Below are 21950 nucleotides of genomic sequence, written 5' to 3'. Positions count from 1 at the left end.
TTGCTCAGTAATCCAGTAGGGATTGTTAATCCCTCACACCTGGTCATGAAAAGGAAGAGGCTTGTTAACATTAAAACGCTATTATCCTTCAAATTTGTTTTGAGAGAAGTGATAAAAACAACAAAAATGTATTTCCTTTTTAATGTAATGAGGCTTTTCGGTTCAAATGAAGCTCTTTCTCATGACTCAGAATCAGAAACTTTTATTGCCAGTGTTGTAAACACAGCATAAGATTATTTTATGGTGTCAGTACAGAATCAAACATGAAATAAGATAACACACAAATACACAATAGAAAAACAGAGCCATGCTTTTTAATTGCCTATTATCTTAATTCATTCTTTTATTCTGTACTGACACCACAAAAAAAAGCACACGTGTTTACAACAATTGCAATAAAAGTTTCTGATGATTCATAGTTAAGTGATAACTTTCTTGTAAAAATTATAGTCTTGGAAAAGTATTCATTCCTCTCTAAACTTCTTTCCCCTTTGACTTAGTCATGATGTTGATGTTAGCTTAACATTAACTCAGAGGTCACGTTTGCCAGCCCTGTTATATCTTTAAAGTCTTATTAAAAGTGAACAAACCTTTTTTTTTTCTCTAAAAAGCAACAGCGGGTTTTTATTTCAGAAGATGAAATTGAACAGGACTTGTACTCGTGGATCAGTCTGTCAGCAGCAGCTCACTCTGTTGATCAAGTGTTAGAAAGGTTGTTTTCAATGTGAGTAAACATAAATTGTAAAGGAGGTGACCTTTGTAGTGAAAGCCAATGTTTAAAGAATAAGAATACACCTTCAGCCATTTCCTCAAATCTCTGGGGCCCACATTTTGACATTTTTGGGATCATCATGACAGTGCAACTTTATCTGTCCTAAGAAAGATAAAGGAGAAGTGGACACTTTGCTTAATGACTAACTTCTATCCATTTAAACACGAGGGCTGAGTTGTGAAATATATCCCCCCTCTTCCCATTTATGTCGAACTGAAAACAGTGACTTGCTGAAACACATTCATTCATTCTATCACACACTTGTTTCAGTGACTACATCGATGGCTCAGCAACAGCCTGAGTTAACTTCATTTTTGATACAATTAATCGACAAGTCAAAGTTAATTGAGAAGGACTCTTAAAGGTGTATTTTGATAAATACCAATACATCAGTATTAGTTGACTAAATAATCCCTGTACCTTTGTTTTACTTGACTAAACTCAGTGATAAACGCGTCACCGAGCAGCTATCTGTGGCTTACGCTAGGAAAGGTATTACTTCATTGTAAGATTTAAATTTGGACAAATACATAGAGATTTAAACTTGTTTCATACTTTAGTTTAAGCTTCATTTGCTTTTAGGCTGTTTGTAATATTTTATGTATTTAACTATATCAATACGCATCTTGGACTCAAGAGTCAAGCATGGAAATGTATCACTTCTAATAATTTAATATATTAAAATAGAACCCCAACAAAACAATAAACAACCTACAATTGAGTTTAATAAATGTTTGCTGAATATTACACTATAATTGGGACGTTATACAATAATGTAGTTAAACCCACTCGGTAGTTTTTAAACTTTTTATCCAAAATAATCATTTTTTTCCTTTTGAGGTAATTTAAAACATTTTCATCGTGTGAGAAGTTAACTAGTTAGTAGCCACTTGCTTTACAGTTGATCTTCAGTCAACTGTGTCAATAGTATATTCTTTAGCAATTGGCTAAGGAAGACCTCGGTCACTATGTTGATTGACGGTCGCTCCAGCCTATAGCAACGCGGCTCCGTCCACCAATCAGCAGTGAGGCGGGCGGAGCCAGACATGGCAGATCTATGCAATGTGCTCCGTAATCACGTAAGAGCTGAAGGCGAACATCACCTTCGAACCGTTAACCAACCGGTTCTTTCTCTAAAGTAAAGCCACTTTTTTCCCTGAAGGCGAGGACGGAGGACGATGGAAAAAGTCGGCAAAGATGTCAAGACGAACCCGGCAGCGACGGCGAATATTTTCTCAAAGATATTCTTCTGGTAAGTGATCGAAACGCGGACATAAAACGACTTCAAACTTCAAACTCTTAACATGATGTTTCAATTCCCTTTTTTGACGGTGTTTACTTCTCTGTTCTACCTGTACTGACGCATTTGAGACACCGGTATAGCCTGTAATACCACAAGTTTAAGATAGACCACAATGTGTTCTAGTAGTAGTAGTAGTACTCGTAGTACTTATGGACCGTTTAGACCAAAGCAGTTTATGTTCTGTATATTTTCTTAAAGTGAAAGTAAGTACCTCAAGTGTTTATTTTCTAGATAGTACAGCACTTTTCTAGTAGAATTAATTAAACAAAAGAAGTTGTCAGAGTCGAAAAAAACAAGAAATATTCAACATATAATACATACGCAAATGGTTAAGCTCATGTCTTTGAGTTTTTTTCCCTCCCTCAGTAACATCTTATGTCATTTCCTGGAGTGTTTCCTGTTTAATTGAACACTTGGAAAACTGTCTCCCACCTTCCTGTAAAAAGAACTAAAAAAATAATAACATGTCCTCATCTTGATCTTGATCTTGTTCTTTTACCCAAACGCTCATGTCATTTTTGTGTGTTCAACAGGTGGCTCAACCCATTGTTTCGTACCGGGTACAAACGCAGGTTGGAAGAAGATGACATGTACGAAGTGCTAGCGGAGGACAGGTCAGAGAAGTTGGGAGAGGATTTGCAAAGGTAAAACCCATCATCTGGAAGTCCTATGTTTGCATCATACTGCTATATATATAATCGTAAAAAAAATGAGAATCAAACACCTTTCAACATACCAGTTGCACACTTGAGTAATTAAGACTATAATTAAAACTTTGGTGAAATATTTTCACATGGCATGGTAACAACATTTTTTGTTTGGTGGTTTTCTGCTAACACCCTACTTGTGTGTGCATGTGCAGAACATTCTGATTCTAAAAAATGCAAAAACAGCAGGCAGCGTGAGAGGACTGCACAGCATATTTGTTTATTATCTTGTGTAAATCATCATTACACAGTGAGATAAGAGTCGCAAAATGTAAGGTGTGTTGTTTGGCAACAGGTGTTGTTTAACATGTGACTAAACGACTATATGTCAGAAAGTTCAGTAAGTAAATACTTTTTTTTTCTGGTGTAAATGGTCTTCAAGTTTCATGTTTATATGAGAGAACCCGATCCAGGTGCTTTCTTATAAACATATCCCAACGAGAGAAAAAAAAAGGTCTTTGCGCCGACTTTTGGAGATTACGTGACTATAATTCACAGCATTGTGGCATCTCAAGCTTGGTGAGATAAGAAGAAGCATAAACTGTTTGAAGATAGACTCTATAAATCTGACCAAAGATGATCACATCTCTTCTGCATATTTGAGCTTTTTCTATATTACCCCCAAAAATATAAATTGGTAGCACTGGTGGGAAGTATGTGGTTTTTATTTACACAACATTAATTTTATTTAAATCTTTAGAAATCGAAGAGCAACTGATAGTTATTTGGTCCTATTATGATATAATAGGGTAAAAAGAAGAAAAGTATTTACACTTGACATTGTATAGGCAGGTGTCCCCAACCTTTTTTGCACAATCGACCAGTTTAAAGTGCAATTAATGTCAAACTCGAACTTTCCTGAGTCACTCGCTACATTGGAGTCTTCCTCTCCTCTCCATCATGATGATATTTTCAAATTATTACAATATAAAGTTCAAAACATCCGTAATTGACTAAGCACTCTCAGTGGGCGGGGCTTAAGCACATTTTCAAATGTAAATATTTCAATGAAAAGAGAGTTTTGTACAAACAGACACATGCTGATGATACAATAGAGGTTCAAGATCTATTTAAAACACACTCAAATAAACTTATTAGTCCCTTTAATGTTTATTTTCAGGGACCAACCTTCAGAAAAAAACAGCAGAAACAAAATGGCATGACAGGCAAACAAATGGAAAGTTAAGTGCATTAAACATAAATCTCAACACATGCTGAATCAGCAGGAGCTCTCTGCTGGTTTCTCTGCAACAAAACGGTCCCATTTAGAGATTGTTTTTTTTACTCTTTGGTAGTTTATTGTCTTATTACTACATAAGTAAATGTGAACTAAACAAGCTTCTTGATGTGTGTTTTCCATTCATTATCATTTACACCTGACTTTGTGTGTTGTTTTGTATATCTATTACCTCTTTGTGTCAAAGGGTCTTAGAGCTATCTGAGAGTGACTCAGTTCCTGCCAATGTTTTACTTACGGCGAGGCCAAGCCAATGAAAAGATGCTGATTATGTCCATGTTTGTGGAGCGATTTTTTATGTTCAAATCAGTTTTCACACACATTTAAACTGTTGGTCACAAGTTGTTTGATGTGTAATTTTAATTTCCCACCGTGTTAGATCTTCCCCATGGCTCCTCTGTCCACACTTTCTCCTAAAGAGGAAAGTTGTTATATTAATGTTATTATCTCTGATCGCTTTTTGAGATTCCTTGATGGTGAAATGTCAACAAAAAAAAGTTTAAGCCCCAATAGAGGACGTTTTAAAAGATGAATCAAGTCAAAAATAATTCAACAAATAAAAAGCCTTATTCTTTCAATACACTGTTACTTTTGTTTTGGATTTCTTTTGGTTGCTGGTTATCTTGTAAAACCATCTGATTAGCATGTGTGACTAACATCTGTTTTAAATGTGGCCGCTCGAATTACATCGTAGTTCATTACATTCTACAACTGTTTTTTTTAATTGATTTTATACGTTTAGATTTGGTTAACAAGCAAATCATTTTTGATGACAGATGCTGGGAACATGAATTTGAGAAGGCCACCAAAGACATGCGGCCTCCTCGACTGTCAAGAGCCATCATCAAGTGCCACTGGAAACGATATGCCGTGCTGGGCTTTTTCACCCTGGTCGAGGTTAGTGTGTCTTCTTTATGACTTCTGGCTGAGGAATTTAACCTCTGCTCTAGCTCTAGAAAAGAAGTAACGGTATCCTGTTTTGGAAAAAGTTTCTGTGCTTTCTTGAAGACTGTGATCTTGATGAGGCCGTGAAGACCTTAACACTTGAATTCATGCTGTGTTTATGTAACTCAAGGATGACGCATAAATGTTGAATACATTTAAGTATTTGTATGCTTTGTTTTTTTTCTTTTTAAAGTGCGGGTGAAGTGGTAAATACAACTTTTAGCCCAATTATTCTTTGAAATATTTCCACCAGGGTGGTGTATTTTTTTAATGTTGAAATCATCTTCATTCTTCAGTGATAATTCATAAAATTTACACATGTTCTAAGCCCAAGCTCGATTTAGACTGAAGACCGAGAGGCTGAAGTTACGCAAACACATAAACGCCTTCTCCAAGCACAGCTGTTCTGCAATCATTTTCAAACAGGGGTTCCGGATTACATACTTCTTAAAAACCAACCAACTTTGACGTAATGACTCATAGATGTTTATTTATGGGCTGTTCCAACTTTTGCGTTTTAAGTTTTTTGAAGACAAATCATTTAGAAGAGAATTGTCTCGAGCTAACTGGAAGGTGGTCTTTGTTGTGAAACAATGATTTCTTTGAATGCCCCGAGAATGCAGATGTAACTCAGCTTTAAAGACACTCCTTCATATCTCATCAGCTGTTTTCATGTTGTTATCCGTGTTGACGGACAGGTGCTAACATGTTAATTAAAACCTTCTCTGTTCATTGCACCAAGTGTTTGTTAAGCTGTTATACATTATTACCATGTTTGTAGTTACTTAAGTCTATAATAAATCATCGAAAAAAAAAAAAAAAAAAATTCACTGTGTTAATAAATGGGCATGTATAACGTTTGCCTTATTTTCATTATTCTTGTTTAATTCTTTGAATAATCTATTTTCTTTTCAAAGCTGCTTATTGGGGAGAATATTTGTATGACATTCCATTGAAACCCTTGAAAGTCAGCAAAGGTTTCTTTTAAAAATATAAGTTAACTAAATGTTTAGTCTTCTGAATATAGTTTATGTTTGATTTTAATAGATGAGTCATTTTATTTAATTGAAACAGACTTTAGAACGCGCAAATATATTTAAACGTTTGTAAATTTATATATATATATTAAGGTAAATTAAGCATTTTTAAAAAAAACACCACAAACACTAGAAATGAAGTCACCCAATCGATCAACAGTTGTGTTGCAGATCAACATTATGCAAAGTGCTTCACATGTGAAAATTCTTAAAAGGATAAGAAGCATAAAAATGTTGCTTCCTCCATTGGAAAAAGCCAAAATACACTCTCATACCAATGACATTTAGTTGACATGTGATTACATTTGCCACATGTTTTTAACAAATAAATGACAGTTCTTTACAAACTAACATGATCGTTAAAAACTTTTATTAATTAATTTATAAATTAACTTTACTGATAGCCTGCCAGAGTGACCCAAGTTTGCATGTGTTTGAGATTGGAAAATGAATATAGCTAAAAATTCAACCAAAATAAATGTAGCTTTAACAATTTAACATGCAGCTTATAAACAATGTGATCACAACAGCATGACTGTTAGCAGTTAAACATGTCATTATTGCAAATAAAAGTTGCAGTTTCTATAAAAATAACTTTGTGTCCTTTTACTCAACATAGGAGGCAATTCATCTGGTCCAGCCGGTCATCTTGGGACAAATCATCCGTTATTTTGAAAAGTATGACCCAAACGACAGGACGTCACTTTACCAAACCCTTGGTTACGCTGCTGGTCTGTCTCTCTGCACCATCGGTCTGGCTGTTCTCCATCATCTCTACTTTTACCATGTGCAGAGGGCTGGCATGAAGATACGAGTGGCAATGTGTCACATGCTGTATAAAAAGGTCTGTACTTTTTGTTTATAGCATTCTGGTGATAATTCCTTTAAGTTTTGTCACGAATCACATCTGGAGGGTGATCATGTATTTTACAGTAAAAATAAAATCCTATTCATTATTTTAATCTTCTTAATTTGAAGACGCTGATGTATGAGCCTTTGTGCTGAATCACTATCTGTATTTCACCATCTTGTCCTCAGGCTCTGTGTCTCAGCAGTTCAGCCATGGGAAAGACTACCACCGGCCAGATTGTCAATCTCCTCTCCAATGATGTTAACAAGTTCGACGAAGTAAGTCACGATTATCCACTTTATGGAACACAAGCCAAATCTGGACGCATCTTTATATTTTGACCTTTAAAGATTCCAGTGTTTTGGAGAAGATAATGAACGGACATTTCTCATGTTAACATGTATACAGACTTTCAGTACCAGTAAAGCTGATAAGATAATACGGTTACTGTAGTCCCTTAGCCATATTGCGATTTACCTTCTACAGCATTGCATCTTCATGATGTTACTGCATATTTTAATATATATTGTGGCAAGCTGCCATCAGGAATGGAACTATGTTCCAAACTCTGTTGCAAACAGGTAATTCATAAAGAAAAACAGCAGATAAACTTAAAAGCTAGTTACCACACCTACTTACTTATGGTTCCAACGAAACATTGAACTCCCATCATGCCTCTTGCACACTTCTCTATTTAGTGTTGGCATATTGGTTGCTACAGTAGCTTATTTAAAATCCAGGCCCATGTTGCTCTGACTAAAATGTGATCAACGGCTGTGATTGGTTGGCCCATAGACAAAGCATTATGGGAGCTTTCAAGGTCACCATTCCTGAAACGGTTGTTGACACGAATAGAACCTCATGTGCAATGTTGCTTTTCCAGTTCAAATTAATGTTATTTTAATAAGAGCTTTACTCCAATAAATATGAGCCTCGGGGAATGAAAAGACCCTTTAATATACGGTAGCTTAAGATCTTTTCAACATTTACTTCCCAGTATTACATTCACAGTGTTGCCGCCAGGTAGACGACAGTTTTCGTATCTGTTCTGTAATTGGTCCATCATACACTGTTCAGCCAGAGGTCCAACAACTGGCCAAATGTACGATCATTTCATCATTACACTGGCCTTCCAAAAACCTTTCTTCTTTTTTTTTGTGAAACCTGTTCCCATATGATTAATGTAACTTTTCACAACAGACAGAGGGAGAATGAGAGAAGCTTTGTGGAGATATGAAAGCACTATCCAGTTTCATGTGATGTGACAGAGATAGATCCATATTTTTTCTCCTTTATTATATATTTTTTCTCCTTCATTCTCTTTTCTCCTGACTAGATGTGACTTACACTTTCTGATTTGAGCTATTCACAAGTGAACCTTTTCTTACGCGCAACACTACATTTGAACAATTCTGTGCTGATTTAAGAATGATCTTTAATCATGCCAGTTGCTAGATAGAGAGATAGATAAAACGTTATTAGATGATCACAATTAAGTCATTACCCTGATTATTAAATGTCCTGTACCAAGAAGTTCACTCGTGGGTGTTATTAATTGGAAGAGCCTGCTTTTTTTCTTCATATTCCTGACAGGAATTTGGCATTGGTCTCAGGACTTGCTTTAATGAGAAGGTCAGAGTTGATGGTTCCCAGGGATTTTGTGTGTTTAGTGAATTACATCAAGCTGTGCTCTCAGGCTATTTAGCAGGACCCTGACATTCAACATCTAACATGAGTCTGAAGGTTTAAGACCAGGGTTTTTTTTAAAGTGGGGGTCACAGAGGGTGGGCTCAGAAAATTGTAAGGGAGGGATAATATAATACAATAAAATGTGAAATGTTGTTTAACCATTTGTTCTGAACATTCAACAAGCAAACTACCTTGATCTTCTGATAGTACCTAAAGACACCACCTGTGATGATGTCACATTCTGTGTCAAGCTATCTGTTGGCGCACATTACCAAGTAGCTTTCAGCTAGTAAGTAAGCACAAAATTGATAGATTTATAAAAGGAAAAGACCAAAGAAGCTAACCAACAGTCCTGAAAATAAGGCAGAATTGATCAAGTATGGACTTAAAGCCAAACAGAAAAATGGCCATAATTGAACAAATTGCATATTTATCAATTAAACACACACTATTATTTGTTTAACTAATAATGAACATTGGCCCTTTTTGCGTACATTTAGCCAATCACGTAAGACACCACAGAGTATTAACCAATCGTAAGGTGGGTCCATGTTTCCTAACATCACACCTTCTCACTCAGGTAGAAACCACTGCGCCTGATCGAGTGATCATTACTTAACATCAACATCATTCTGCTGTCAATCAGTTGTTCTGGTTTGAGCCAAACTTTAATTTTATTATCTTTATTAGATCATTTGCCATATCTATTAATTGTTTAAAATAAATATATAAATAATGGCAATTTTAAGAATTTAAATGACATTTCTTTTGGATAAATTGACAATTCCAATTTTAGCTGAGCCTCAATGACCGTCATAGGTCTCTTCTAGAAAATGTAGACTATCAAACCAAAAGTATCGTTACATGCATAAAGTATTTTCAAATGTAAGACCAAGAAAAAAAAGCGAGTCTTTTTGTAACATGTGTATGTTTTTTTTTTACCTGTTTGTCAACGAAGAAGGTATTGCTTCCACAGTATAAGCAACATTTTGCTGATAGAATGAATGGTTTTGGGATTGAAAACTATTTTATGTTACCTAACAGTGATCCCTGAAATATGAAAACATAAATTGAAACATGAAACAGGGGTTGTAAAATGAGATAATGTGCACACCCTCTTTTGTCTTCCTGGGTTATTTATTACTCCTGTCTTACAGCCATTTTGGTACTCAGACAATTATTTTATTTTTTCAGGTCACAATATTCCTACACTACTTGTGGGTGGGGCCCCTCCAGGCTGCCATAGTGACAGGGCTACTTTGGCAGGAAATTGGTCCATCTTGCTTGGCAGGCATGGTCGTCCTAATGTTTTTAATGCCTGTGCAAACCTTGTTTGGAAGACTCTTCTCCAAGTTCAGGTAAGACAGGTTTCTTAATTATACATAAAGTCCATAGTCATCTGTCAAAACAAAGCAATGACTGGTGCTGGGGACACCTTTCCTGCAAGTTAAAGTTCTTGTAATTTTTCCTGCGAAAGCCTGAGAGAAATGATGGCGGAGAAATTATATTTACAATAATTAGTCACAGAATTTGTAATATCTGCTGTTGATTTTATTTCTCATCTTCAGAAAGATACAAAACTCCTTTAACATTTTTTATGCCAACAGGAGCAAGACTGCAATCCTGACAGACAATAGAATCCGGACAATGAATGAAGTTGTGTCTGGGATTAGGATTATCAAAATGTACGCCTGGGAGAAACCTTTCGCTGCTCTGGTGTCAGAAGTCAGAAGGTAAACATTTGGAAAGCCGATGAAGGCGGACTTTGTTTGGAATGTTTTCTTTTTTTGGCTCACACAAGATCATCTTCATTCAGTTTCTTGACATAATAAACAAGTAATGTTACTTTCATAAAATGTATAGTTCTCTTTCCTGCAAGGATATCTTTGGTCTTTGTTTGTCAAAACTTAGTTTTGCAAACAGAACTAGGTGTAAAAAATATGATACAATCTTAAATTAACATCTTTGTACGTCTTTGTACATCTTTAAACTTTTCCTGATTCTCATTTATTTAAAAACATACAAACAAAACAAATGAATTATTTATCAACAATGAATATGTTTTCTGTCCCTCCCCTTCTTAGAAAAGAGATAGCCAAAATCATGCTGAGCTCCTACCTCAGAGGTCTGAACATGGCCTCCTTCTTCTGTGCAAGCAAAATCATCCTCCTCGTCACGTTCACCTTATACGTTTTGTTGGGAAACTCCATCTCTGCCAGTGGTGTCTTTGTCACAGTTGCCCTCTACTCTTCTGTGCGTCTCACCGTCACCCTCTTCTTCCCAAACGCCATTGAGAAGCTCTTTGAGACTCGAGTCAGCATCCGCAGGATTCAGGTGTGTTGGGAATATTTGTGAAATTCAAACTTGTTAGAGTAAAATGTTTTTTTGAAGGTTGCGAAGAGAGGAATAAAACAGGAGCATATTGACTAGAATAGTTTCCATTTTTATTTAGTTTTAAATAATAACACTTCTTTAAAATCAGAACTTTACCACCATTTCACATAATCTCTTGTGTTAGTTTGTTGTTTCTAAGTGTTTAATTTTAACAGTTGCTTGTGGACCTTCAGTTACAAATTCACTCTGATACTGTAATGCATGTGTTGACCTTTAATCATATAATGTTTTCTTGAGTTAATGTTCAAACTTAAATCCTAGTTAAAAGGCACCTTTTGTCCACTTTCTTCATTTTTTACCATGTCACTTAAGTTTAAATAAGATTTCATAGTCTGGTCAAGTCACAGTGATTTGGCAGATCTGCCCAGCCTTGATAAAAACGTCAACCTTTCTGCCCAGTTTGACGTCTGCTCAAGTGCTGGTCAACTGCTAGTCATAAAATATCCTACTAGACTGTTTCAATTAGTTAGTGCTGCATAACCCTCTAACAAGCATGAAGAAGAAGAATACATTTGTTTTGCTTCTTAAAGCTTAAAGATGTTTTTGTTTTTTTTAATATGAAGGAGTTCTTGATGCTGGATGAAATCACTCAGTCCAGCTCAACCCTGCTAAAGGATGAGAAGAAAGACGCTTCTGTTGAAGCGCAGGACCTCATATGTTACTGGGACAAGGTCAGAAATCAATTAATAAAAAGAACTGGATTTTAATTTGGGAGAAGTTGAAGAATTTGATCATTCAATTTGTTTTGCTTCTGCCGACAGAGACTAGACGCTCCTTCCCTGCAGAACGTTTCCTTTAATCTCAATTCAAACCAGCTGCTGGCTGTCATCGGACCAGTGGGTGCTGGAAAGGTACGAGGTCAATCAGTCGTCCGCATTATTCAGCGCTCCGATAACCAATCTTCTTTTTCCCGCCCAGTCGTCCCTGCTGAGCTCCATCCTTGGTGAGCTTGCACCTGAGAAAGGCGTGCTGAAAGTTAAAGGGCAGTTGACTTACGCTGCCCAGCAGCCCTGGGTGTTCCCTGGGACCATCCGCAGCAACATCCTCTTTGGGAAAGATTTCAACCCCCAGAAGTATGAACGAGTCATACGTGCCTGTGCTTTGAAAAGGGTAAGTGATGATGTCGTTTTTCATAACCTTAAGATCTTGTGTGGATCATATCATTAGGTTCAATCGTTTTCTCCGTCCAACAACAATCTGATGATACGTTCTGTTTGGGGTTCGTGAAGGGCCTTATTCATTTGATCATTGGTGTGTGTGATTGAATTAAGCCATCAGAGAATATCAGTCTTCCTGCTTTTCACTGTTGTGGTTTTTAAATGTTTATTTGAAATAGAATCATTTGTGTTTATAAGACGATTGGTCTATAAAGCAATGCTTGCAATGCTTACTGCTATAGCTTGACTTGACTTTGGGACGTTTAGCATAACTTTTTACTTATCTACGTAGTCAATGGGGTCCAGGCTTGTGTCTATGTATTTTGTGATCCACGGATCACCCGTTTTGATCCACTGTCATCACAATGCTGTCTCAGTGGCACAAGTGATGTTTTTTGTAGCCATCTTGCCGTTCACTCAGTGAGTCCCCCAGTGGCCGACTCAGCATTAATTCTGCCTCGGGAACATGTTTTTATAGCAGATTAATCCCCTGAAGGGGACCTGTGTGAGCTTTCTGTTTCTTACTCATGTTGGTACACAGTAAAGTCTGACTGAGTCTGAGTCAAAATCTGTCTGGGTTATTGTTTACACCTGTAAAGTCTATTGTTGTGGCATGAGATTAGTTCAAATCAAACCACAATACATAGTTGTATAATTATAACATTGTGTTGAATACATTTATTAAATTCATTTTGTAACTGGAATGTTGAACCTTAAGAACTGTCCACGCTAACATGACATGACAGGCTTCCCTTCCTAAACCTGTAGCAACATGTCTGGCATATTATAGCCTTCAAAATCTTTTCTGTGTTTTGACTAAAGCTTTTCCTTTGCTTTTGGATGATCAATTTAAGACTGTGTGTCAGCCTCATCTTAATGACTCTGTAACTTCTCCACAAAATGTCTTGCAAAGTAAAGTTGATAGCAAGTAAACTACTGACCCCGCAGTGATCGTGGGGAGGAATGGGGGAGGGAAACTCAATCAGGTCAAGATAAAAGGGTCACGGGGGGGGCAAAAGACCGGCATGGAAATTCAAATGCATCTAATTGTATGCAAGTTAAAACAAATATATTGCATACTTCCTTAGTAAGGGAGATTTCAAGATGTCGAACTCTTTTTGGTGGTTGCAAGGGGGAGGGAAGGGAGGCAGACGACCCCCATGTAAATTAAAATGGGTCCATTGCTCCATAGGGAGAGACAAACGAAGAAAGGAGAAGTTGGTTAAGTTTATCTTATCATATCGAGTTGCTACTTGATTATGTAATTAAAGAAAGTTTAATAACTTCTCTTTACTACTGAATACTTCTTAGTTTAGTATTTTTTTATATAGCAAGTTATCAATCAGTTATTACATGTGTAGATTCAACACACTGCAGCATTATTAAAACACGCAATTCATTTTTATTTAATATTATTATCTTTGAAGATTTTGCTTCCCTGATGTTTCAGGACATGGAGCTGCTTCCAGATGGAGATCAGACACTTATCGGGGACAGAGGAGCGACTCTCAGTGGAGGGCAGAAGGCCCGTGTCAATCTGGCCAGGTAATGCTTTAAATGTATACTTGGAAACGTTTTAACAGAAACTCTACTGTTCTTCAATATACGTGTTCAGCTTGTACTTAGTTTGCTGTTTATTGACTAATAACAATGTCATGATTCTATCCATGTAAATTGATTCATAAAATATTTGAATTCATCTCAAAATATTTAAAGCAACAAGTAGTTTAAAAAAATTGTGGGTTTTTTTTTCGAATTTAACTAGCAACTTCTAATCTGCAATGTTAAAACAATCTTAAGTAAACCTGATCCCTCTATATAGGTTTATTCTAAAGCTGGTTTTACTGGTATATTTCCTATTTAGTAGATTATCAAAATGATGATGAGGTGAAACCTCACTGTGTGTTCAGGGCTGTGTATCACGATGCAGACATCTACCTGTTGGATGATCCTTTGAGTGCAGTCGATGCAGAGGTCGGGCGACATCTGTTCCAACAGTGAGTGTTGAGAGTTTGCAGTTTTTTTGTTATTCAACTTGCTGATTGCCTGAAGTCATGGGATGATATAAATATAATTGTTTTCTTTAATTTCTTGTTGATTTTAATGCCTGGTACAAATAAAAGTACATTTGTTGAAACTGGTATACAAATCCAAATGATCATTCATATTCATATCATAACGTTAATCATATAACTTGTTGTTATCATGTCAAAAACTATCATAGAAAATAATGTTTTGTTTCTTGTTTTATTTTTCCCCATTTTAACTGTTACTACAGTGAACGTATAGTAGTTCAAAAAAAGAATATTATTTGTTATTATTGACTTTGGACGAATTTGTTTTATTTAACCAACAATGCGAATTTCCACTGCTAAGATTACTTTTTGTAGAATATTATTACAAAATATGACTCTGTGACCTTTTTTGTGTAAAGTTAAATAGGATGTTATTTTCCTGCTAAGGTAGTCCAACAATCTTTTATAAGTCAAGGTCACAGGCTTAGTAAAAGGATATTTACCAAACTGTGTGTTACAGGATGTATGATTATCATTTTGTTCTTGTAGGTTCTATCTATCTTATCTGTGTTTGACCTTCATCAATCACCCATCAAAGTCCAACATCAGTTTGATTCTTATTGGAGGTCTCTAAACATCGATAATCTCTCTCAGTATGCCTATTTAAACGCTTGTACCTTTGTAGTTCATTAACATTTTACATTTGACACACATTAAATATTGTAACCAGATAATCAGCTAAATATTGATGCCCATAAACGTACCACACATCTTCAGTCCCACCTGTCTCACACACCAGACAACCAAGAGATTGAAAAAAAACAACTTTCAACAGGATCAGTTTCTGACTGTTTGCCTCTCATTAATCATTGAATCGTTCAATAGTGTTTGGCAAAGTACAAAGCACTTACTAGAACAACTGGTTGTTTCTTTGAACCATTGCACAGGAAGTTGCTCCAACAGGAGAGTCTTTTGTCTTTTGACCTACGGAAACTTTGTTTTGCATCACAGCAGTGGCCCTCGGTTCACATTGATAACACCAGAAACCCCTTTAAACCATAACAATCGCCTCACAATGTCTGCCCTTCTCAGATGGTGGATTTATTTGTCTTGCACCACAGGGGTTGAGAGTTGTGCTGCTACTCTGGTAGGTAAAAGGTAAAATAAAACTGTTCACATGTGAACGTTTCAGGTGCATCTGTGGCCTGCTGAAAAACAAGCCCCGAATTCTGGTCACCCACCAGCTGCAGTACCTGAAAGCTGCGGACCAGATTGTTGTTCTAAAGGAGGTGAGTGAGCTGTAATGAGTTTTTAAATCCAATCACCCCATTAATAGCCAGATTCTCTGGATTTAAGCAGAGGTCCAGATGCTGGTCTCTCTAATTGTGTGTGTTTTTTTAGGGTCACATGGTGGCGAAGGGCACGTACACAGAGCTGCAGAGGTCTGGTGTGGACTTCACCTCGCTCCTGAAGAAGGAAGAGGAGGAGGAGCAGCAGACCACTTCAAACCTCACCAGCCGTAGTCGCACTTTGTCCCAGAACTCTGTGATGTCACAGACCTCATCTGTGCACTCGGTCAAAGATGGAGACATGTTGGAGGTTCGCTCTGTTAATTGTGTATTCAACATAAATTGTCTAAAGAACCAGGATTGAATCTTTTAAACACCAAGCTGTGTTTGGTCACATTATGTTATACTGCGTCATTTGTGTTTCTTAATTAAATCAGGCAACTTGTTGTGACGCAGGCGGAGCCCGTGCACACGATGGCAGAAGAGAGTCGCGCCGAAGGAAACATCGGTGTGAGTCTCTATATGAAATACCTGCGAGCCGGAGCCAGCGTGGTCTTTCTTTTATTTGTCATCGTCATGAACATCATGGCTCAGGTAGACGTCGCCAACAGTTGATCAATGTTTCTGTCATTATATCATCGTCACAACATGACAAAACGTATCATCTTTCAGGTGTCCTACATCATGCAGGACTGGTGGCTGGCCTACTGGTGCGTACATTGAGTAGAAGTGAAGACGTGTCTGTGGTCACTGTTCGCCCTCTACTGGTAAACTGTAGGTGATGCCAGAGCGTTTATTTTAGAATTTATATATTCGATTTGGGGGAAAAGGCATAAAAACCTACAAGAGAAAGAACACATCAAGCAGTAGATTTGCTTCTACTTCTACTACTACTTTTGCTTCAGATCAATACTTTTAAGAAAAAAAAAAGTTTTGAGTCGTACTCTTGAAAAAGGGAGTTTTTCATATTTTTTTTGTAGCAGTCTTATTTGGTAGAAGTTTGTATCCAAATGGAGTCCCACTGTGAAAGTACATTCACAAGAAATTTTAATGATGTACCAAAGATTTACATTTTTCTATAAAAAATATTAATTTTACAGTATTTCATCTGACTCTGACAAGGGGTGTAAGAAAGTAAAGGTACAGTTAAATATCGCAATTTTCTTTTTCAAGATACTGTAAAAATATTTATTTTTGATTTTAAATCAACAATTAACATATATTATTAGAAAATATTCTCTTGTTTTGCTTGTAATTTCTCACTTGTGAAATACAGATCATAGATACAGACATAAAGATCCTCTGTTTTCACCTAGTAATCTGATATTAAGCATTGTGTGTTTACTGTGCTATGACAGTTTTCTTCTATTAAAAAAAAACAGTTCTACAGATTCACAATATATAATATCGTTAAAGCATACGTATCATATCGACAGATTCTTGCCAATACAACCTCTGTCTGTAAAGAGTTAGAGTTTATAATTATGCTTTTGAATTCAAAAAATGTATCTGTATTTGTCAAACAATCCTTTAAACTACTGTTTATATTTTGCAACACCAGGGCTAAGGAACAGGAAAAGATCGAGGTAAACAGCACCATCGTTGAAAACGGGAAAAACGTGACCAAGGAGCTCAATATTGATTTCTTCCTTGGTGTTTATGGAGGTACTTGAGCAAAACGTTAGATTCGCTTTTAATCATCTCTGTTGTTTGATTGATCTTCTCTGTCTGTTTCTTGCAGGTCTGACTTTAGCCACTGTTGTATTTGGCTTCATCCGCAATTTGATTCTGTTCAACGTGCTAGTGAGATGTGCACAATCGTTGCACAACCAAATGTTCGACACCATCCTCCGAACTCCTGTGCGCTTCTTTGACATCAACCCCATCGGTGAGAGCAGTTTGATTTCAATGTAATCATTTGAAGGATTTCTTATTTTATTCCTCATTTTGATGTTGCAATGTCTCAGGGAGAGTTTTGAACCGATTTTCAAAGGACATCGGCCAGCTGGATTCCAACATGCCATGGACCTTTGTGGACTTTATTCAGGTGGGTTGTGAGTCGCATTTTCACATTGGCCTTGTCTGTAGCAAATATAGCCTTTTTTTCTCATTCTTTTTTTTATCTTTGAATAGGTTTTCCTTCAGATCCTCGGAGTAATCGCAGTTGCAGCTTCTGTCATCCCCTGGATCCTCATCCCTGTAGTCCCTCTTCTTATCGGCTTCCTCTTCCTTCGTCGCTACTTCCTGCAGACATCAAGAGACATCAAGCGTTTGGAGTCCACCAGTGAGTGTCACCAGGCCAGTTAAACTAAGGGGGGCTTTGATCAGATTAACTTTTGTAGCGATAAAAGCAATGTTACTAAGAAGTTGGATACTTCTATCAAGGACCACATTTCATGTCTTTGTTTGTTGTTTTTTTTACATACATGATCTTATACATAATTGAATAATACAATTGATCTTTTTTTTTCCAATTGTTTAAATAAACAACAATTTGAGCTTCCAACTCAACGTCATTGCGTATTAACAGCTTTTATAATGCTTTGCCGCCCAGCAAACCAATCACAGCCATTGATCACTTTTGACATACATTTTTAATTTATGGAGCGTGGCTGGAGAGGATGAGAAGCACAGTCATCTTAGCTCGGATTAGAGCCGCTGCTCCTCCATGTGGAGAGGAGTCTGTTCAGGTGGCTCTGGCATATGATTAGGACGCCTCCTGGACGCCTCGCTGGTGAGGTTGTCAGGCTATTTCTCTCTTGTAGAAGTCCACAGGGCAGACCCAGGACATGCTGTCTCTTAGCTGACGAGATGTTAGAGTAGAAGCTACAATTATTTGGTCATTAACACTGTCGACTATGTATCCTTGTCTATGATGAAGATATGATATTTACTTCTGGCCTCACTCAGCTGTGGTGTTGTTTCGTTTGCAGCTCGGAGTCCGGTCTTCTCCCACCTGTCCTCGTCCCTCCAGGGTCTCTGGACAATCAGGGCCTTCAGGGCGCAGGAGCGCTTTCAACAAGTATTTGACGCACATCAAAATCTGCACTCAGGTTTGTTCGATTCTCTTTTCTTTCTTTCTAAAAAAAACAAGTCTTTTAAGGCGTCTCTCTCTTGAGCAGAAGCCTGGTTCCTGTTTCTTACCACGTCGCGCTGGTTCGCTTTCCGTCTGGACGCAATATGCAGCGTCTTTGTGACCATCACGACCTTCGGCTGCCTGCTGCTCAGAGACCGTGAGTCAGAGCTGTGCGTGTTTTAAACTTCCGCGTCATTAAAAAATATATTTTTCTCACATCAGAGCTGGACGCCGGCTCCGTGGGATTGGCTCTTACTTACGCCGTCACCCTGATGGGGATGTTTCAGTGGGGGGTCCGACAGAGCGCCGAGGTGGAGAACATGGTGAGAGTTTTTCATATTTGCCCACAAACACCACGAGGGTGCTGAACTTTTGTCCGGCCGTCATCAGATGACCTCTGTGGAGAGGGTGGTGGAGTACACAGAATTGGAAAGTGAAGCACCATGGCAAACCCAGAAGCGCCCTCCGCCAGATTGGCCAAGCAAAGGCCAGGTGACCTTTGACCGGGTCAGCTTCTCCTACTCTGCCGATGGACCGGTTGTTCTGCAAAGCATGAGGGCGATGTTCCACCCAAAAGAAAAGGTCAGCCATGTTTGTTGTGCAAAGTATAAGCAATCATTAAAATATTCAAGAAATTAATACTTTAATTTGGATGCAGGTCGGGATCGTGGGACGAACAGGTGCCGGGAAAAGCTCCCTCGTCTCGGCTCTCTTCAGACTGGCCGAGCCAGAAGGAAACATCTATATAGATGGAGTCCTGACCTCTGAAATTGGTCTTCATGACCTGAGACAGAAGATGTCCATCATTCCTCAAGTAAACATGAGTCTTTTCTCAGAGTGTTTAATCAGCATTTTGTTGTCAAATCTAGGCCCGGGAGCAAAAACATGTTTATATTGAATTTTTAGAGGCTTTTTTTAATGATAAAAGGTTGGCTCCTTGCCTAATGAACATTATTGTGGATTTGCAGGACCCAGTGTTGTTTACTGGAACCATGAGGAAAAACCTGGACCCCTTTAACGAGCACACGGATGAGCAACTGTGGAATGCCCTGCAGGAGGTCAGGACACACGTTCCCCCCCAGAGTACTGCGAATACTCAAGTCTTCATGTTTCCACAGGTCCAGCTCAAGAACGTGGTGGAGGAGCTTCCTGGGAAGTTGGAAACGGTTCTGGCAGAGTCCGGCTCCAACTTCAGCGTGGGTCAGAGGCAGCTGGTGTGTCTGGCCCGAGCCGTCCTGAGGAAGAACCGCATCCTCATCATCGACGAGGCCACAGCAAACGTGGACCCCAGGTGAGCGTGATAAAACCAGCTCCCTGCCTTTTTTGAATCTTCCTCATAAAATAATCGTTGTTGTTGCAGGACGGACGAACTCATTCAAAAAACAATTCGGGAAAAGTTCCGAGAGTGCACCGTGCTCACCATCGCCCATCGCCTTAACACGATCATAGATAGTGATCGCATCCTGGTGAGTGGAAAATGAAAGAGTCTCTGTAGAAGCCTGCGGCGCGGATCTTAGTAGACTTGCTTTTCCAATTGTCATATTGTACAAGTCAAGACAGGTTTGATATCAGTGGGTTCTTCAAGGTTCATCATGAAGTTAATCATCCTAAGAAGGTTTTTCAGGAGATTGTCCCAAATGTGTTTTTTAAAATCTGTTTTAATCTGTGTATTCATGTGTTGTTTCTTTGACAGGTGCTGGATGCAGGGAAAATCCAAGCCTACGACGCTCCATACACACTACTGCAGGATCCTTCCGGCATCTTCCCTAAGATGGTGCAGCAGACCGGGAGGCAAGAAGCTGCCGCACTGCTGGAGGCAGCTAAAGAGGTTAGACGGCCTTTCACTGCCGTTACTCAGACGGAAACATTTGTTTGGTTTTTTTGTCAAAGACAACTGAAGGCAACACAACCTTTTTAGATTCAGGTTTTTTATTTTGAACGGAGAAAAATCCAAACCTGTGTGAAAAGGTGAAGCTTAATTACTGCCACAACTGTTCTCCTGCAAGAAATCTAATCAGGGTCGTTCCAATTCTCAGCTGAAGTCAACTTCATAAATCCCCACTAAATACTATCAATGTTCACTTCAGAGCTGTTTATCACCCACAATGCACTGCCTCGGTGCATGAAAAACACATGCGTGTGCTGGAAGTAATGGATCACAGTTGTCTGTTTACCACCAAAGTGAAAAAAATGTTGTTTATTGTTATTGAGTAGAAGAAAGTTGTGTGGATCTGTAGAAATTACACAAATAAGGCTCCCTTTGAAAATCCCTAGAATATCACTATAAGTCACTTAAAGTGACATCCCTAAAGACCATTTCTTCTGTATTTATGCGTTATACACTTCAGATGTCATCCAACTGAACCATCTCTTCACATGTTATACTTTATCATTCTACCAACCTGTAGGTTGGAAGTGTAAGTATTTTATTGAAATGTAATTTTATTGAATATTAACTCAAGAAAGACTGTAAAATATGGCCATGTGTATCTTAATGGGCTATTTATTTTTTTTCATTTTGCATTCTGTATGTTTTACTTGGTTTATATATATATGTTTTATATTGCTGGTGAATCATGGAATATAGTGCTAGTGTGTCTGATCCATGATATTTTGGGCTGAATATTGAAACACATCCAAGCTGCCTCGTTGTCAATATGCCTCAATGTTGTATCGCAATTCTTTAAGGAAACTAACATGTCATTCTTCTGCTCCTGTGAATAACAAGAGGAAATGGCTAAACATAATAAGTGAAGTTATAGTTTGTAAAAAAAAACCATCAAAAACAAGTGGAGTAAAAAGCACTCCGATTTAATTTCAAACAATTGTAGGATCTGTGTTGCCTTAATATATCAAGCTTTACTTTATGCAACTTCACCACTTCACTGTTTTTTTGTATCCTTGGTTCTTATTTGTTCAAAGGGCCCATCTGTACGCCGGACATCAAAGATCGTCAAAAACTAGACATCATGCAGAGATCTAAAAATTCTGGATCAAATGAGATAGGATCATTAAAATCTATCAGTCTGGAAAATGTTATTAAGTCATTTATAATTTTGAATCTTCAAAAGAGACGCAACTTATCCAAGAATTTCCATCAGACCCCATTAAAACATATAAAGAACTGAAGGCCTGACTTGACTCAGTTGAGTGTTCCTGATGAATAAAGTGTGACAAATATGCAACAGCAAAAAAAAAAGGTTTGGAATATAAAACTCGAATTACTGATTTATGTTTTTTCGCAGGCTTTTGAGAGCAGGAGTCACACAGACACAGACACGGCCAACGGCTTCATAGAAGCAGCCGACGGTAACCTGGTCATCTTTGAGACGGCTCTGTGAGAAGCTGCCCCTCGAAGCCTCCAGAGCGTCCCTGCTCATCACGGTGCTGCTCCAGATCTTCGCCACAGAAGATCCTCCAGGATTCACTTCCTGACAAGAGAATGTGACTGAAGCACACGTGCTCATGATGTGGTTTAA

The 21950-nt window shown here is 38.0% G+C and overlaps 1 protein-coding gene across 2 annotated transcripts; it reads left to right on the top strand.

Moving 5' to 3' along the window:
* Nucleotides 1-1854: 1854 nt before the first annotated feature.
* On the top strand, nt 1855-21849 carry LOC148079838 (ATP-binding cassette sub-family C member 4-like). 2 transcript variants are annotated; one of them, XM_087791521.1, is made up of 31 exons: nt 1855-2024; nt 2609-2719; nt 4796-4916; nt 6621-6845; nt 7040-7129; nt 9735-9898; nt 10148-10273; nt 10625-10874; nt 11498-11605; nt 11696-11785; nt 11853-12044; nt 13542-13636; nt 14002-14088; nt 15299-15395; nt 15508-15705; nt 15852-15989; nt 16068-16105; nt 16957-17060; nt 17137-17283; nt 17363-17442; nt 17529-17679; nt 18329-18448; nt 18518-18628; nt 18694-18794; nt 18862-19053; nt 19130-19285; nt 19440-19529; nt 19590-19762; nt 19832-19937; nt 20165-20299; nt 21717-21849. In XM_087791521.1, the coding sequence occupies exons 1-31, from the start codon at nt 1951-1953 to the stop codon at nt 21810-21812; spliced, it is 3966 nt and encodes a 1321-aa protein (XP_087647647.1). In that variant the 5' UTR covers nt 1855-1950; the 3' UTR covers nt 21813-21849. The 2 variants fall into 2 exon arrangements, with proteins under 2 accessions (XP_087647647.1, XP_087647646.1); XM_087791520.1 differs by having other exon boundaries at nt 19440-19762.
* Nucleotides 21850-21950: the final 101 nt, after the last annotated feature.

This window comes from Callionymus lyra, chromosome 5 (genome assembly GCF_982586985.1).
Source record: "Callionymus lyra chromosome 5, fCalLyr1.hap1.1, whole genome shotgun sequence".
Taxonomy (NCBI): Eukaryota; Metazoa; Chordata; class Actinopteri; order Syngnathiformes; family Callionymidae; genus Callionymus; species Callionymus lyra.
The sequence above is the reverse complement of the archived record's forward strand: the minus strand, read 5'-3'. Positions and strand labels throughout refer to the sequence as shown.

What these genes read in the sequence shown, in the direction of transcription:
- LOC148079838 (XM_087791520.1), top strand. Translation starts at nt 1,951, where the DNA reads ATGGAAAAAGTCGGCAAAGATGTCAAGACGAACCCGGCAGCGACGGCG. An exon ending in TTGGGAGAGGATTTGCAAAG is followed by an intron (nt 2,720 to 4,795) that starts GTAAAACCCATC and finishes TTTTGATGACAG; the next exon opens with ATGCTGGGAACATGAATTTG. An exon ending in GACCAGTGGGTGCTGGAAAG is followed by an intron (nt 11,786 to 11,852) that starts GTACGAGGTCAA and finishes TTTCCCGCCCAG; the next exon opens with TCGTCCCTGCTGAGCTCCAT.